This window comes from Agrilus planipennis, unplaced genomic scaffold (genome assembly GCF_000699045.2).
Source record: "Agrilus planipennis isolate EAB-ADULT unplaced genomic scaffold, Apla_2.0 scaffold28, whole genome shotgun sequence".
In the NCBI taxonomy this organism is placed as follows: Eukaryota; Metazoa; Arthropoda; class Insecta; order Coleoptera; family Buprestidae; genus Agrilus; species Agrilus planipennis.
In genome coordinates, this window is record NW_020438897.1 from 16,804 (window position 1) to 36,693 (window position 19,890).

Consider the following 19,890-nt stretch of genomic DNA (forward strand, 5'->3'; position numbering starts at 1 on the left):
ATATGCAGGCACTATTATTATAAGTTAACTGAATCCCTTGATGCATTCATTGCGAAATAGCCTATCTTCAGGTATTTCAGCTGCACTAATTTCCTTTACAAAACTTGCCTACGTCAGAGCCGTAGATAAATACGGATAGAATATTATTTTGTAGTAATGTTAGATTTTAGCGTGTTCTCTAGTTTACCGTACTTTAATAGCGTCAAATGTGCATAAAATATGTATATTCCTATTATGACTAAGAAGGTATTTGTAAGTCTCAGGATAAATAAGAAGAAACCCAAAATTGAGAGGCGAAACGTTGACATTTATTGTAAATAAATAAATAGCTTTATTACCTGAAGTAGTTCAGATTGTTCTCTGAAAATCATCATATCAGGGATGAATATAATAATAGTGCCTGCATATTATATAATATGTGTCGACGTGTCACACGCACACGTTTTTTTTTTCTCGACTGTCTTTTTTAACAAGTCCTGTTTATAAAAAGCAATAATTATAAACTCTAAGAATTATTATAAATTTTGTTTACTGACAATGAGGCCATTTAATATTCCTGTATTGGAGGTCAAAAATTCAAAATAAAAGTGACATTATTGATGAACATAAGGGTACATATTTTCAAAATACGACAACTTTAATCTATGTATATGAAAAATCTGCCAATTATATTAGCAATTTTACCTTTATTAAAAAAAAATGTGATTTGTATTGTTTCGAAAAATTTTTTTAATTGAGCCGAGTACATTAATTTAATGTATCATAAAATTGAATGTCCTTTATTCACAACAACATGATCCTTTCGTTTCGCGCAGTTCACATTCGACTGCTTTCAAGTCGACGTTAATAAAACGATGACTTACAAGCGTCTGTCCGGGTAGAATCCGAGGGAGACATGGACTAAAACATCAGGTGAATTGAGGGAACACCGCAGTGTGCGCCTCTTTTGACTAAATAAACGTTAATGCCACCGTCGCGTCGTCAACGGCAAGCGCCAGAGTATAATTCTTCCCCCTTTTGTGCTCCTTCGAAAGGGTCGCTTGTTGCCTATTGCTTGAAGCTGCTGATGATGATGCTTACTATTATTTAAGCTGAACCGTAGCTTTCAGCTACCATATCTAAATCTCAAGTCGCTCGACGAGCCTGCCAAAAGCTCGCTGGCGTCCGTCGACAAGTTTCACTGCAGTGATTTCTGCTATTCCACTTCAGTCGTTCGCTGTTCAGTCGCGCAGTAGCTATCGTTTCGGAGAGACGTGTGGTTTCATTTTCAATTCGAACGTTGATGCGCGCACGCGAACGGTAACTTTTTAAAATCTAAGATTATTTTTTTTCATTTGTCGGAAGTTTTTATCGCAGAGTATACAGACCAAATACGAAGTGACAGTGGAAACAGACTACAGCCACTTACACGCCGGGACACAAAGTTTACAAATACAATGATTTATTGGCCGCAAGGCAATTATCTGGAAGTAATTGAAATCGGTTAGCGCCGTACTAATTAAAAAAAAAAATAGAACAGAAGAATACAGACAGACAGAACATTACCGAGTGCCTTCATCTCTTTACCACACACCCGGACGCAAAACAAAAATGTGTTTGCTTAAGCTGGCGCCACTCTAAACATTCCGCGTGTTTAAAAACTGTAAAGAATAAACAGACCCGCTTTCTCGTTTAGAGGGTTTCTTCTCCACCAATTGACTCAGCCTCTTTCGTCCTACGAGCTGTTAAACAACATGTGTGAACGTGACTATGTCGTTTTTGACTCAAAACGCAACGAAGAAAGTGAACGAATCCGGTGTCGCAATCCCACAGCAATTCTTGCGATTCTCTTTGTAACTGTGATAACGCTGATAAGCGGTGTTCGAGGCGCCGTGGAAATGGAAGAAATGATCTCTTCGTCGTCGGAAACGATCTCTACATCAATCAACAGACCCAAGAGCGTTTCCGCGTCGACTTCAGATAATCAACAACAATTCAATCATCAAAGGCGACTCGGTTGGCCAAATTTTTTCACAGGTATTGAACGCTTATCTCTTATTTATTTAAGTCGCTAGTTGCTGGTATTTTTAATTGTTTACATAATTTATCGTGAATGTGCAGTAAGTAGTTCTTGCTGCACATAGTCCAGAAAAAGCGAACGTTGAATGGTATTTCTTTTTAGTGAAACAGATGCACAGGGATAGCCGGAGGACTCATTGCTATTATAAATATGTATGCGCTTTTGTAAAAAAGTATACTCTTTATTAACAATTCAATTACGGATATTGCTTCTTATGTCTAAACATATATTACTCGATAAGCGTTCCTCGATTTTATTTTAATATGTTATAAATATTTTAATAACTTGATTATCCTATGTGGGTTTTATTATCTAATTGTAACATAAAATTGACGCCATTTATTTATAGAATTTATCAATGAAAGCAAACAGAACAACAACACGGAATATTCTAAATGCAATGTACTTTTCTTGTTTTATAATTACTTTTTCTCAGATTTTACGTTTTCCCCCTTGATTCCTTTGCAAACATCACAAAGGATTATAGAGGGGTAGTAGAGTGATCCAAACAAAAAACTAATATTTTTTTTATTTGATTCTCCTATGAAAATATCTACGTTAGTGTATCATGTTTTAAGAGTCCCCTTCAGAGGACATCTCAAAAAAAATTTTAGGAGGTCGCTCAAAACTTAAGTTTCCAAAATCGATTTTCGACAATTTTCTACAATAAAAATTCAAAAGATCCTGAAACATTGAAGTTGATATTTTGATATTTAAAAATCGCTCAAGATTTTTTTAAATTTTCAAGTACAGTACTTTAGATTTTCACTCGTCTCTAAAATTTTTCAAGGAAGGTCGTTAATATTCATGTTCAGATGTCACTCGAAAAGATTTAAAGTACCTACCCTACTTGGAAATTAAAAAAATCTTTAGCGATCTTTAATATCAAAATATCGATTTGAAATTCTTTTATCATCTTTATCATTTTTATTGTAGAAACAATAAAAGAAAATAAAAAAATCGATTTTGGAAAGTATTAAATTTTTTTTTGAGATGTCCTTTGGAGGAGGCTCTTGAAACATAATAAACTAACATACTTTCATAGGAGACTCGAAAAAAGTTTTTTTTTTGAAAACCCTAAGGGGTATCAATTTGTTGAATTATTCTGTTTTTTTTTTTTAAGACCAACCCGTAAGTTATTATTAATGACATAATTAATAACATATCTTAAAAACAAATACCTTTCTAGAAATAGGTATGCAAAGGATATTTTCCAGTGTTAATATATTTTTTTTTGATATTGCAAAAATGGTTATCTTTTTGCATCTCACAACACACTGATTAGTTAGCTTGTGTTAATTGTTATGCATTGGATCAAATGTCTTAATTAAAAAAACATCCTCAAAAATGAGATAATTTACTTTGTTGCAAGCATTTACTGTTTACAATTCTTTATATTAGATATTTAATATAATAAGATTTTTATAACCAGATAGGTACTAAAATCTCACTTACTTATTTTGAAATTCATTTTTTTTATTCTGACTAGTTAAAAAAGACTCAAAAGTATATCTCTAAATCTCAAGAGCATCATTAAAATAATTAAGATGTCATCTTATGACATTTTTCAGATTCCAAACACTGGCTAAACCTGATCAACACGATAGTTTTTAATCGTCACTACTTCGTTTTAATGCTTTCTAAAATTACTGACCAAATACATTTTGGACATACCTATTCAATGAAACAATTCGTTCGGGACTCTATTCTTCTTGGAATTATTATTATCTACATAATAAGGCATTTGCAACGATAATAGAACAACGAGTAATTAGAATTATGGGAAATATTTGCATACTTGTCATAAAGACCATACATTAACAAAATTCTGATAATTACGATATCCAAATCCTGATGTTTAGGTTTCTGCGAACTTGATGAAGTTAAATATGCTCAGTAGCAAACAAACTTGCGAAAACTAAGTTTATTTACATTAATAATGCATTTCCAGTTATCAGCATGTTATAAAAGAAATTATTTGTATACAATATAGAACACGCGTTTCTACAAGTTTTTATATTTCCCATTTAGTATTTATAGGAAGCATGACAGAATGTCCTCTATATTATCTTGTTACATACATGAACTGTATTCGGAATACTTTTTTGCTCTCCACTTAGTAGAGTTTTTCATTACTTCAAGTCTTTATATTTTTGTTAGAACAACGTTGAGTTTGAGCAACTTACTCGTTCACTTCTCGGAAAACATTAAATGGCGTTAAGTATTTGTTATTTTCCAAGAAAGCGCGTTATTATTCAGTCTTAAATGTTATTTAGCGCGTTAAAAGGCCTAATTTTAAAAATAATCTTCCGACAATCTTTAAAATTCGGATGAGCGTGCTGTGCACGCGGAGCACATCAAAAAAAAAGGACCCTAAAAGTTTTCCGGCATTCCTTGTTTTTTTGATTAAGGACAAACACATTCTTTCTGTCATGTTTAGTAATAAACAATACAATTACAGCAATGTTTGTGTATAAAACGCGAGGTAATTATTCCAATTACACGTCACCTTGGATACCTGAGATGCTATTAAATTTTCGACAATATTAAGCAAACTGCTAATGAGCATCAGTCTCAGCGAAGCACATTCTAAAAGTTGTATAAAAAATTCGACACACAACTCCTGAATTTATTGCTATATTCACATAAAAAAATTGTATAGGCACGGGGTTATTATAATTAAACGATAAAAATATCGTAACTCGCTGTTAATTTACTTATTAAACATTAAAAAATCAGGTTTTAATTAACAACGAAAATGTGAAAAAAATCTTGGAATCCAGCTTAAGAGGGAAGTAGTTAAGAGTAAGCCTGGGTAGGCCAATGCCTATGTATTCATTGAAAGTTCTTGCCCATGTGCTGGCCCATCTTGAATAATTAACTTAACCCGATATACTTAACGCAAAATTTAAAGTCGGAAGCATATCACTTCATATGACCCAGTACGCTTAATGCAAAATATGTGACGCTTTTATTCATCATCATCACAAGGTCGTCAGTCCGAAGACTGGTTGGACACGTACCTCCACTCTTTGCTATCCTGAGCTAAACTTCGCATTTCCCTAAAACTAGAACAACCCTATTTGCAAACAGTAATCTAACCTAGGTCTACCTCTGCCCCTCCTAACTCCTGCTTCTGCCTCTAATATGTCTCTGACTAGACCGTCATGCCTGAGAAGGTGTCCTACCAACCTATCTCGCCTATTTTTTATTGACTTCCATAGAGTCCTCTGTTCTCCTATTCTTTCCAATACCTCTTCATTTCTAACCTTTTCTACCCACGTTATCCTCATCAACGGTGAAATATGCAAAGATAACACTGGTCACGTCCCAGCAACTTAACTGCAATATTTCCATGTACCCAACTTCTTCAGAAGATTCATTAGTGTTTATAAGATTATTTTTATTATGGCATCCTCTTTAATTTAGAAAAATGTATGCGTGCGGTGAAAGGAAGCAACAATGGCAACCTTCACAACAAGTGTTTGAATAACAAATAAGGCCAAAAGGGATCCATTTACCTGGTGCTTGCGTGTGTACATACGAAACTATTTGAGCAGAAGACATAATAGTACAATGAAAGCTCTTAACACACTAATATACAATGGAGCGCTTTCGAATTGTCCGAGCATACCGTTCTTATTAACGGTTCGAAAATATTTAGACTTGACAAACACTGACGTCAAAGCGTCAATTTTTGAATGAATAAGGACTTTGTTGACTCACCAATTGTTAAATGCTGCTCATCAACTTCTGGTCTGCGGAAAAAGCACATCCGTTTTTGGAATCATGAAAAGTTACAGAAGATTCTGAAACAAGAGAAGTTTTCGTTTAGGTTCGAATAAATGTGGATTACAGCGAGCACATACGAATCGGATAAATTGTTCGTTACATGCAGGTGGTCATTATATTAATACAATGTACTTATTTTTACAATAAGTAAAGACACCGGGAAGCATCTGCTACTTAATAAGTCATAAAAAATCTGGTAATTTATTCCAGCGGCGTGCATCTACATATGTATTGCTATACCTATTTACACATAAGAAATAACATTTTGTTCAATATAAGGATTTTATAAATATTCATTTTTAAAAAGAAGAAAAAGAATATTTACAATAATTTTAAGGGTGCACTTTGGATTACAGATAAGTACCTATATACAAATATATATAAATGTATTGTATATATATTAGGTAAACGAGTTATCCCATCATATTTCGTAAGAATTGACATACAATACAACAATTTAAATTAATAGTATTATCGGTAATACTCGAATTAGGTTACTGGCATTACAAGTACAACATAACTATACAATTTCTCTGTTCTCTTCTCAAAAACTTCCTAATTAGATTATCACTTACACATAACATGCAACCATATTATCGTAGTTGTCTGTTGTTTACTTTCTATATTTTAACTTTTTTTCGTTCAGATCTTCTTAATTAGACTGTAACAAATGTGTTTATGTAGTGGATTGTCGGGAGGGCAACAGTATAAAGTCCCTGACGCGACTCTTTGACAGGCGCCCTGCAACGGGAGGCGCCAGGAGGCTTTTCCTCCAAATGTCTCTTTTAAGACTCGCTCTTTTTTCTTCAAGTGTCTTCTCAAAATATGCACTACTATTATCATCGAAGCACTCGCATCCGGTTTTTAAAAAGAAGTGCTCCTTTGAAGTCGACATGTATTTATCAATTTAAAACAGAATTTGAAAGCCTGCATGTGTATATATCAACTATGGAAAAACAACAAAAAAAATTAACCTCTGCAAAACTTTACCTAAAATAAGCAACTTCACAATCTACATCCCTGTAAACAAAAGTAAGGAGATGACCACGGCAACATTAGGTACCTTTGCGAATTTTGTCTTTTCCTGCCGTAAGCTTGTGGTCCTATTTTAAAAAAGACTCAAAAGTATATCTCTAAATCTCAAGAGCATCATTAAAATAATTAAGATGTCATCTTATGACATTTTTCAGATTCCAAACACTGGCTAAACCTGATCAACACGATAGTTTTTAATCGTCACTACTTCGTTTTAATGCTTTCTAAAATTACTGACCAAATACATTTTGGACATACCTATTCAATGAAACAATTCGTTCGGGACTCTATTCTTCTTGGAATTATTATTATCTACATAATAAGGCATTTGCAACGATAATAGAACAACGAGTAATTAGAATTATGGGAAATATTTGCATACTTGTCATAAAGACCATACATTAACAAAATTCTGATAATTACGATATCCAAATCCTGATGTTTAGGNAGGACTGTAGAGTGGGTGAGCCAAAATTTCGAAGTCCAGCTTCCGTAGGGCGGCCATCGCAACACGGCGAACAGGCGCGTTGACGTGCAGAAGGAGACACCTTTGGTCAATTGTTCTTTTCTTTTTTCTTTGATTGCTTCCTTTAACTGCTCTCCGATTATGAAGAATCCTTTATCGTTATAATTGATCAACAGGATCCCATCGGAGTCCCAAAAGACTGTCGCCATGATTTTCCTAACCGGCTGTGACACCTCAAACTTCTTGGGTGGTGGTGTGCCTTTTTTTGTGTCACTGATGCATACAGTTCTGTTTGGACACAGGTTCATAACGATGAACTCAAATTTCGTCGCAAGTGACAATTCGAGACAATCTACAGCGGTCCAAAAATGTTGAGGTGGAGTGAGCATTCTCGGCACCCATCTTACCCTGACTTCAGTCAAAATGATCATGAAGATTTTTAAAAATGGTTGCATCTGATATTTCTACCATTTTTGCGAGCTGTTTCATCTAAAGTCGGGCATCTTCCAGTGTTAATTTTTCGACTTTCGAATGATTTTCGGAGTGGTTACCTCGATCCGCCGGCCTGGCCGAGGGTCGTCTTCATGGCAAAGAGGGTATGCCTCTTGTAAACCATGGTTTTACCTGGGCAAGAGTCCCCGTAAACGGATGACATCTCTTCCAGTATATTTTGATCTGATTTTCCTTACTTGGTAAGGAGCTTTATAACAGCGCGATACTCGATTTTCTCTATATTTCACAATTTGTTCCCGATTGACTTCTTTCGTCGACGATAATTCAAAGACTGTTGACCTAATTATGATAAAACTTGGTATTTATACTAATAATGAGTTGCTTAATACGTAATGATTCGAATATGTACCCTCCCTAATGACGTACCTACCCATTCCGCAAACTTAAAAACGCACCCTCGTATGCACGGGATAATTCGAATATCGAATCATGGAGTTCGGAGATCTAAAATTAGTAAAAATGTGCTTAGGAATACTTGAATTACCTCTGGATATAATAAGACCCACTGTTTTCTTAAATGAATTAAAATCGTTGTACTCAAGACGTGCCAAAGAAACAAAACACATTTCATAAATCTTACATTACATTGTGTGGTACAGAATCAGATAGTTGGCAGTGGATCAAACTTTTAAGAGTTTTATAAGTCTGTTTGCTTTCCAAGTATGTAATACAAAATTAAAATTAAATGCACGTAAGCATCGTCAGTTACATAATACACAATTGGCATTTTATGTTTTTAATTGTTTAATTTATCGCATACGAACAATATTTCTTTTTGAGAAATTTTAACTGCATTAGATACATATAACGTAGCAGATGACAACAGACAGTTAAAATTAGTTTTTAGTTTGGTTGAACGTTCTGGGAGATGTTTCCGTATCGAGAAAAAAATTAGTTAACAGCCATTTAGTATGCTAAACGAGACATCCTTGACCTTGATTTATGTTGTGAGCTGGCTTTCTGTTTAGGAACTAATGAAGAGGCTAAAATTCCTACGGTCGCCGTTTCTGTTAAATTTTTTCCCAAATAAATTACCCGAATGTGCCATAAATAATGTGTAATACCTTATTCTAAGAGCGAATCGTGAGTCACAGGACACTTATGTTATTGGTCATCCTACACATGCAGACATATACAATAATACATGCGTCTCTATCATATGGTGTATTCATGAGACGAAATTGTTTCGATTCGTTGACCACAAAATTGAATAAAAAGGTCAATAATAACGCAACAACATAATATAAGAAGTAGTAATTACTTCTGTTATTATTAATAAAAATGTAGACATTATGTCGAAAAAATTACAGAGCATTCAAAAAATTGTAAACTTCAAGATGTTTAAAGGATTTCGCAACTGATAATAAGAAAACATTGAAAAGCTTTTTGGGTATTAAATATGTGACAAATTACTATTAAGAAGTGTATCATGAAAATATTTCGGTACGATCTGATCTAGGATGATATAGTACCCCCGTCTCCTTAAACGAGTTCTACTGTATTTTCATGTTACAGTTTTTACTAACCTTAAGTAAAAAAGTTTTTGGAGTGATTTTTGTTTTGGAGCCCAAATTCTATACTTTTACCAATATTCATTTTTACAAAAGTGCTATGAGTATCGATACTTTAGACCAACTAATGACCAAAAGTACCCCGTAACGCTACTCAAAGACAATTTTGTTTTCATAGACTGTTTGTTACATTCATGAACACAATTTTTAATTTTTTATTCATTGGCATTCTTTTACTTTCCATTTACTTGTTTTTACATGCATTTTAATTTCAACCACATGGATTAACTGCAGTAGTTACTGTTTTCACAGGGTGGGATTTCTATTTATATGAACATCAGAAAAATCATCTTATAACTGCCTGGTTGGAATTATAACTTTAACCAAGCATCTTTAAAATCCGATGCTGGCAACATACTCAAATTCTGCTTGTTTGCATCTCTTTCTATTACACATCAATTGGTGTAATGTTATTCATTTTTCATAATTAGTGTCCGCTGCAATTCCTACCTGACATCTCTTTTCTGTGTTTACGATATTCCCTATAACGTCTGTCGTGAGTAAAAATAGGCGTTCTATCAACAACCGCTTTAGTCTAGTCAGTAAGTTGAAAGAAAAAAGTAAATGCGACAGTTTTATTGCGGACTGTGCCAATTTTGAACGTCCAAACTATATTGATACTTCCTTTCGATACACTTACCTAATAAAAGCAAAAATCATTCATTTCTACCCTCAGAATACGAGTCCTCCACCATAATTTTAAATGTACACTACAATTTAGTTTTGAACGCGTGTGTCCAAATTCAAATGCATAAAGAATATTCGAGTTGTTGAGAATTGTATCCTAATAAATATTGGAATAGTAGGTAGCTGTTTTAAACGTACGCGATTCGAAACGTAACAAGAATTCAATTTCACCAGTTAATTATTTGCATACGATTTCCATCGGGTTATGCAACGGTTGTCAAAATGTTATTACAATACACGTACGTATATACATAATTATATAAAAACGGGTCGGATAACGAATGCGACATTGGTCGAGTTTTTTTGTCTTCAGCCAAGAGTAATAACAAGGCACTTGCTGATCATACGGTCTGATCGCAATAAGACTTGTTTATTGTATTCCGTCATGTTTTAAGGTCCAACAGTTATGCCCGTGTGTTGTAGGCACAAAAGGTGCCGTAGGTACATACGCGGTAGGTATAAAACGTTTGCAAATGAAAAAGATTATTTCACGGAACGAAACAAATTATAAATCAATTATACACATGAATACATGTATATTGTGTAGTGTAAGTACATGTATGATAGTATGGTATCAAATTCACTTTATTATGTATCAAGAATACACATGTTCGCAAAAGGGTACGAAACAAACGAGGCGCTTCTTAAAAAGTTGATAATAATTATTATTCATTGTTCACATTTTCGTAGATATCGTTAGTAACTGATCTCATAAAATTAATCAGAAGTTATTATTATTGTCGTTGGGGTTAGACTTGTCCAGACTTTAAAAGTATGGGTAGTCTTTTGACTTTCAATCCATCAATTTGGGTTTAGAAGAAATAGGGGAACGCGGGAAGCCATATTCTAGCTTTATGGGTAATGATAGAGAAAACGATAGGATACATAGGATTTATAGATTTAGAAATAGCTTTTGACAATGTTCAATGGAACAAGATGTTAGATATACTTAGAAATGTAGGGATGAGTTACAAAGATAGAAGAGTGATACTTAGTTTGTATAAAGCCTAGACAAAAAATTTCAGTCCCTCCAGTCACTCAGTCTTTCAGAGTCTCTGAGAGCGTCTCTCACAGTCTTTCACAGTCTCTCAGTTATTGCCTAGGTGTTTTTATGGATCTCTCACAGAGAAACTGAATGAATAAAAGTGAAAAATTGAGAGATTCGAGCCTCTCGTAGAAAGCAAAAATTAAGTAAATGTAGATTGTTGATCTTTAGACGTATCAGACTTGGGGACTCTCAAAGCCAGCGAGAAATAGGCAAGACAAATAGTAAAATAACTTCTTAACGTGCTAATCAAGACGCGGCAAGGATTTAAGACTAGAAGTCTTGCTTTGTGCATCACTAATAATGTCTAAGGATAACCGAAAGCATCTGTGTATATTTCACATAATTTATCTGCTCTGTTTCAGTAAATGGGTTATATTCAAACAATATATTGTTAATGTTTTTGTTAACATAGTATTACCTATTGTTTACCAAAATCAATTTGACAGATGTTATAGTAATTTCGCTTGATATTTCCTTCAAGTGTTTAAAGAAATATTTTAGTTTGCTTTTTTTCAGTCACACATACCTATGCAGTTCCTTTTCTGTTATAAAGCATAATGGCGTTAATCAATATCCTGTTCGTGTATACGTTAATTTTTATTGCGATGAAAAGGATGTTTGTATGCTTATTCGTCCTCCGACGTCGTTTCAGTATCAGCGTCGTGTCTGTTCAGGATTCGTGGACGGACTTCGTAATGGCAGTGCACGACGGTCCGATGACGTGCAAATAAGAACATTAGCGATTCGATAATGTTCAGTTTTTTTTTTTAGACAGTCGTGCATAGCATTATAAAACATCCATTATTAATACATAAATATTTACAGCGCAAGTACGTTAGATTTCAATATATAAAAACAATAAATATAAAGATTTACAAGACACGTACATATAAAATATACGTAAGTTAAGTCAATTAAGAGAAATTGATCTAGAATGGGACATACGAGACAATTGAAAATCCTATTCGTAAAAATTAAAATTTTTTATTTTATGAAATTCAGACATTGTAGATGTGTTGTTCCAGTGTCAGAAATTTTCACTACTTTCTTAATAATTTCGAAAAGGCGTTACCAACCCCCATACTGACTGAGTTATCTCAAAATATTAATTGCGAATGATTTTAAAAGCATAAAATTTCAGATTAAATACAGTTAAATCTGAATATAATTATTGATCTATGTCCGACATTTTGTTTGCAGTTGAATTTGATGCAGGTAAAGTTTAACGAGCGATTCCTCCTTGGTTGTCGCTTATTTTAAAATACGTTCAACTTCAACTTCTAAAATTTATATTGACAAACAATGAGGTTAACAACTTAAACTGTATATATACATACACTATAACTACATCTTCAATTTATTACTTTGCATATCATACCATTTTGAAATTCTAATTCGAACCACACACCACACATATTCCTTGAATATAAAAAGAAATTTGATACTCGCTTTGTAAATTCAATTTCATTTTTATGTTTTTATCGTCATTAATGTACACGTCTCTGTTTCGACAAATGACAACATTGTAAAAATGCCCAAAGTACATTAAAGTGGACGCTAATGACTTAATTCTTCTATAAAAAGAATTTTGAAATAGATACTGTTTTCTTTCGTTCAAATCTGAATAAATCCGGAATATATAGTTTGCCAGGGACAAGAAATATTTTTTTTTACCAGTCACCGTTATTACTACATTATTACATTACATTTCCAAATAGATAACGCGCTGTTTATCTTATTGTTATGAATAGAGATACCGTCGACATGATTCATTATTAGATCCGATGCCGCATAATAAGTCATGAAACTGTGGTTTCATATTAATTAAAATTATAATACTCCGATTACCATAATGATTAAACATGCCGTCAACGACAAGATGCTTCGTTGTTTATTGTACATATTTATTTAAGCATTTATCGTTGTTAGGATGACATTATCTTGGTATTAAAATTTTGTTTCCAAAATTCCAATTAAACATTGTACTTATTCGTCACATAAAATACTTCACTAATTTAAGCAATTATCTACTGATAAGGAACCTCTGCATTACCGCTTAATGAAAAGATATGCAGTTAAGCAGTAGATTTAATTATAATACTTTGAGGGTTGAAATAAGAGACGCTTAAGAAACGAGAGGAAATTGAGTTAAAAGAACTAAATATATAGAATGAAAATATTTGGTAATTCGGTTTTAAAAATCGAATTAAAATAATTAATAATTAATCAGTGAGTTGTAGATATACAGCGAGAACAAATTCATTTAAAATTCAGGGGGTTGTTTTTTCGCAAAAACTCTCGAACACATCGATCTTTATTTCTAGCTGCGGGTTTTTTCCATAGTAAATTTATGTATACAGGGTGGCTCAACAATAAGCGAATACCACCGTCTTCAGGTTTTCAAATGGAAGAGCACCAATTTTTTATTAAATTTTTGACTTCTGCATCTGCTATAGGTGCCTACATTTGAAAAAATAAAGTAGGTGGTAGTCGTTTATTTTTGGGACACCCTCTATACATGAATTAACCATGAAAAAATTCGCAGCCAAAAAAAAAAGATCGATGTGTTTGAACGTTTTTTCAAAAAACAAACGCCTGAATTTTAAATGAATTTGTTCCAACCCACGCATCCTCTCTCTGTGTGTAAACTCCATAAATATTCCTTATTGAGCACTAACAATAAAATATTTCAAAAATTAAACTTCGCTCATCGTGACTTCTTCGATCACGTAGGTGTCATTATTTGCAAACCTTCTTATCATTAAGTGTTACATCCTAGCTTCTATTTGATTGATTTTTAAGGAATAATAAAGGTGGCTAAGTATATTACAATAATTTATTCATAATACCTTTAGGTGTTGCTTCAGTGCTAAATATTCTTAAATGTTAAATATATCTTCATTATCATCATAAGGTTGTCAGTCCTAAGACTGGTTGGACACGTACCTCCATTCTTTCCTACCCTGAGCTAAACTTCGCATTTCCCTAAAACTAGAGCAACCCACATCCTTAACTATTTGCGAACAGTAATCTAACCTAGGTGCACCTCTACCCCTCCTTACTCCTGTTTCTGCCGCTAATATGTCTCTGACTAGACCTTCATGCCTGAGAAGGTGTCCTACCAACCTATCTCGCCTATATTTTATTGACTTCCATAGAGTACTCTGTTCTCCTATTCTTTCTAATACCTCTTCATTTCTAACCTTTTCTAACGACGTTATCCTTATCATTCGCCTATAACTCCACATTTCGAAGGCTTCTAACCTTTTCTTTTCCGCCGCGCCCACTGTCCATGTTTCGCACTCGTACAACGCCGCGCTCCAAACATAGATCATTAACAACCTTTTTTCGAATTTCTAAATTAACCGTTCGCGAGCATAGAAGTGCCTTCTTTTTATTGAAGGCAACACGACTCTGCGCTATCCTCTGCTTTATATCCCTACTACTCCTTCCGTCCTGACTTATCTGACTTCCTAGATATCTAAAATCAGCCACGTCTTCTAATTTTTCGCCTCCTATCTTTATATTCGCTCTTTCCCTACTTTTTGTTCCCTTGCGTACCAGTATTTTAGTTTTACTTTTATTTATTTATTTTGATACAGTACTGATCTGTCAGTACCGCTTCCATTTTATTTAAAGCTATCTCGAAGTCCTCCTTGCAGATACTGCTAAGAAATATATCTTAATGGAAAGAAAACGTTGAAATAGACCTTTCAAATTGACAAACCAAGAAATAAAAACCAAAACGAATAATGCGAATGTTTACCGAATGACATCTTCTATAAATAAAATGTAATGTAGTTATGCCCTGGATGATAATAAAAACCGAAGTTACCTGTATATTATGTCATGTGATTTACAATCGTCGTTTATTTATGTGGGAGAAGAGTCAAATGGCGATGTAAGTAGGTAACGGTTTCTTCCACGAGGCATTCGTTTATTTGCGCTCCCGGCCCGCCGAACAAAAATAAGTCGATGCACAATGGAAATTCCTATTGTCATCATGTCAGCGGCGATTAAGGAATCCTTTGGAAGAAGCGGTCAGACGTCTTTTTTTCGGCAGACCGCTTTTTATTTTCGATTTTTTTTCCAAAATTACAATCTATCTGAGCTTTCTTTACATACGCAATTACGCGCAACACACGCAGGAAAGCGTTGCTTCAAATAAAACGAATTAAAAGCAAGGACTTTTATTGCTCCTGAAGAACACTGTACTTACCTATCTAGGCATTGTAGGGGCATGTAAATATCAATAGTTATACTTGGTAGTTTCATCGAAATAAATTTTATGTCATGCAGGAAAGATTAAAAGATAAATACTAAATATAATAAAATATANAATATAAATAAAAAATAAAATACACTAATACAAAGTATCTATTGAAAATTTAATTTTTTTTATTTTGAGAAATTAACGAAAAAGGTTTGTTTTCGTAGCACTGCATGGAAACAATATTTTTATATCTGAATGAAATAGGTGATACCTACTCATTACTTTGTTTAAAACTAATAATAATACCAAAAGTAAGTGCTTACTTACTATCGAAGATAAAGCAGGTGCTTTATACCTATCGAGTGAATACTTCTTGTATCGTTTTTATTGATGACCAGGCTGAACGTTCATTAACCGCTATAATGAACAGCGTTTTTTTTCAAGCCCTGGCCAGGTTATATCAAAAAGAAAAATGAAATACAGAGCAGAACAAACCTTTTAAGTTGTAGGTATATGCTCTTGCATGTTTTTATCTTTTAAAATAAATTTTAGGGGGTGCAGTTTTCAGGCTTTAGAAGGTTTCGGCTTATAAAATTCTATCTCCTTCTGTTCATCGACATGCACATGAAAAAATAATTGTGATTTCCGAGTTATGGAAATCCATACCTAGGTCGTAGTAAACCCTAGATTATGCCTAGATACAGAGCTGTTTTTTAAGAGACCTAGTGGTTGCTGGAAATAAGGATTGCAATCCAGCTGGCCCCAGCGTAAGACGCTGTATGCAACCCTGCGGATTCGCAAGTTTCTATTAAACAATGAAACGCGAAGGGCGCTAAAGTCTATTCTGCTGCTCTACTTAAGTATATTACCAATAGGTATATAACTTATATATTTAAGTTATGTGTAAGAAGTACCCATTTGAAATGAAATCGTTTCATTTCTTTGAAAAATCAGCAAATATCTGGATCTGGACTAGATCCAGCTACAATTAGATCAACATAATTCCATGGAAAAATACAGCTGGATTAAAAACTCTACTGTATTGCAATTCCTAGTTGGAAACGGCAGATTGTGATTCTGCAGAATGTCTGCAACAAATACTAAAAAGAAAAAAAAACTTTTGGGTGTTTCTTTCCCACCAGCAAGTAATGCTGGTAGACGGGCAGTCCCACCGAACTACGCCGGGAGGTATTGCGGTAGACCCTCATCAGCCTTCTTTCAGGAATCGTGGGAATGGGTGGATGGTGGTTCGGGTGAGGAAGATGAGACAGAAGAGAATGAGAGGTTTATCTGTGGAATATTACTGCTCCAGCATTTGTCTAAGTCAGTGATTTCGAACCTGGGGGTAACTACTCTCGCGGGGGTAAATCAATTATTCTATGGGTGTAACAAAGAACCTAATAATTAAAACCTAAAATACGTAGCTAGATAGTAAAAATATAAAATTATAGATGTGTCGATGTTTATACTACTGTTTGCACAATTGGTAAATATTGAACCAAGCAAGATCATATTTAAAAATTCTGTGGTTCGGCATTTATCTGCAGCAATAAACTCACTGAATCAATACTTTCCGGATATAGATAATCGTCAGTCTAGTTCTTGGACATTAAGACCATTTACTACGTATGATAACATTAATAAAGACGAAGACCTGGCAGTCAAAGTGAAATATCTTGGACTACGGCAGAATACTACTTGCAAAGTAGAATTTCAAAATTATGATTATGGCGAAAAGCTGGTACCGAATATTCTGCTCTAGCTAACAGAGCTTTGAAAATGTGAATACCCTTTGCCACCACCTATAAATGTGAGAGTGGTTTTTCATACAGTGAAAACAAAGTCCAAAATCCTTCTAAATGTGGAACATGACTTAGGATGCGCTTTAGGCGAAATTAAAGGTGACATAAAAAAACTTGAAAAATGCAAAATAATACCACCCATCACACCAACTATCTTTACTCAATTTATTGTTTAGATATATAAAATTGTAAGACTGATGTGCAATTTCTGATTATTAAAGATATTTGTATTTGCTTGTGTTGTTTTTGTATTGATAACATTTTAAGGTCTGGGTAAAATCAGTTTTCCTAATAGGTCATATTAAAAAGGTTAGGAACCACTGGTCTAAGTGATACAAGAAAACCACAGAAAAACTTGAACCAAGGCAGACGCACCCCACAATTAAACCGGCGTCTTCTCGAATACTTAGCAATGGTCTAAACCTCTAGACCAGGGATGGCGAACCTTTACGTATCGACGTGCCATTTTTATAAAGAAAAGTTTAATCAGGTTAAAGACGTGCCATCAAATAATTTTGTCTCTGTGATTATTGGGAAAATAATAATAATATCAACTTAAACTTTTTTATTTACTGCAAAAAATAGGAACATTTTGCAATGTTTAAACTATACGTGTAATTTAAATTAAAGTAAAATTAGTGTTACTTTTGTTGTTGCAGATAAGATGACAAATAACTTATGTTAGGGTTGTAAGATGTCACTTTTAGCAGAATGCATGCTGAACTGGAGTTATCTGTCAAATGATTTCTAACCGTGTTTTTAATGTTATTCATCTCTGAAAATAATGACTTGCAGGCATAGGTTGAGGAAAAAACATTGTTAAAATCGCATAAGCCAACTTCTTCAAACAATTAAAAGTGTTTGGTAACGCATTTCATGTTCCCAAAATTTTGTTATTAGCATTTTCACTTGTATCACCTGCCAATCTTTCTGTTTCAAGTAGTTTCCTTGTTTCAATAAAGTTTTGGATCCATATTGAACTAGATAAATTTTATGAATGATATTAGTGACGTGCCTAAAATATTGTGTCGCGTGCCACATTAGTGGCACGCGTGCCATTGGTTCGCCATCCCTGCTCTAGACCATCCCTCTCGGTGCAACAAATACCTATACTAGATACATATATTTATTGAATAAAGCAATTCGAAGTGGTCTGTATTCTGTCGAAACTGCCAGACGCGGATCGCGCTTTCGATCTTTTTGGATCTCATCAGCACAGCATATATTTACAATACATTGTACCACTTGAATTTCGTCCAGCTGCACAAAAGGACTACATACATAATTTTGCCATTAAAATCCGGAAACGATTTCTTTAGCAAGAGACCTCAATAAATCTTTTGCATTGCTTACGATTGAATACAAACAATCGAAGGAATTACACGTTCTATTTACATAGCGCAAGCAGTAACATGCATACGATTTATCGTATATTCAATTATACAGGCAAACCAAAGAGTCCAAATGCGCGTACGTAAGTATGCGGTTGGCGGCCGTTAATATTTTTTGACGATCGTTTCACTTTATTGCGATTCGCGGATTGCTCATTGTTTGCATTTGTTCCAGTGGCCGGAGACCGTGTCATAAATTTGCGTTTACTATCCCGCTAATTAAAATCAACGACAATCGTAAAGAGCGAAAACGAAACGGCTCTTAAAACCGCAGCCTGCCCTGGCCTACTGCGCACACAAACAACATACAAATGCATTTGGACCACATGAGTTATGCTTGAGAAAATATTAAGACGCAATCTACTGTTACTTAAAAAAAGAAATCCGAAAGCAATCAGGATCGTGCTTTGAGGCTTTTCTACTTACATTTATTTTTTAATTGGATTTAGTGCATGCGCACGTACCTGAACCTTTACGATCATATTTTATTTTACTCTAAAACACACAGTATAATGCAACTTTAATTTTAATATATTTTGTTAAATTTAATATATATTTATGAGATCAATTTGGGTTTAGAAGAAATAGAGGAACGCGGGAAGCCATATTCTAGTTTTATGGGTAATAATAGAGAAAACGATAGGATACCTACGATTTGAAGATTTAGAAAAAGCTTTTGACAATGTTAAATTGAACAAGATGTTAAATATACTTAAAAATGTAGGGATGAGTTACAAAGATAGAAGAGTGATACTTAGTTTGTATAAACCCTAGACAAAAATTTTCATTCTCTCCAGTCAGTCTTTCAGCGTCTCTCAGAGCGTCTCTCACAGTCTTTCACAGTCTCTCAGTTATTACCTAGGTGTTTTTATGGATCTGTCACAGTCTCTGTATGAAAGACTCGAACGATAAAATTGTTAATTCAGAGATTCGAGTCTCTCACAGAGAGACTGAATGAATAAAAGTGAAAAATTGAGAGATTCCAGTCTGTCGTAGAAAGACTAGGATCTCTGAAACATGTTGAACTTAGAAAATTTGAATCATGTCTATCGAGACACCACTTATTGAGAGATTCGAGTCTCTCGTTCAGAGGCGCTAAACAGTTTTTTTGACACTGTCTTTCAGCGACACCCGGGAGACTCGATGAGAGACGGAGACTCGAGTTTCGCTTTCAGAGACTCTGAGAGACTGTACATTTTTATCCCGGGAAGAGCAACGGGCACTTATAGAGCTGGAGCTGCAACGTAGAGAAGTAAATATTAGGAAGGGAGACAGACAGGAATGCACACTGTCACCGCTACATTTTAATCTAT

At 34.2% G+C, this 19,890-nt stretch overlaps 1 protein-coding gene and 1 long non-coding RNA gene across 2 annotated transcripts in view; one reads left to right on the top strand and one right to left on the bottom strand.

Moving 5' to 3' along the window:
* The first annotated feature begins 1,118 nt into the window (after positions 1–1,118).
* Positions 1,119–19,890, top strand: part of LOC108744554 (BMP and activin membrane-bound inhibitor homolog) — a 53,712-nt gene continuing 34,940 nt past the window's right edge. Inside the window, exon 1 of the mRNA XM_018480388.2 lies at positions 1,119–2,016. Within this exon, the coding sequence (XP_018335890.1) occupies positions 1,734–2,016 (283 nt within the window). The 5' untranslated portion in view covers positions 1,119–1,733. The remainder of the gene's footprint in view (positions 2,017–19,890) is intronic.
* Positions 5,323–19,890, bottom strand: part of LOC108744555 — a 50,249-nt gene continuing 35,681 nt past the window's right edge. Inside the window, exon 3 of the long non-coding RNA XR_001938977.1 lies at positions 5,323–5,868. This is a non-coding gene — a long non-coding RNA (uncharacterized LOC108744555). The remainder of the gene's footprint in view (positions 5,869–19,890) is intronic.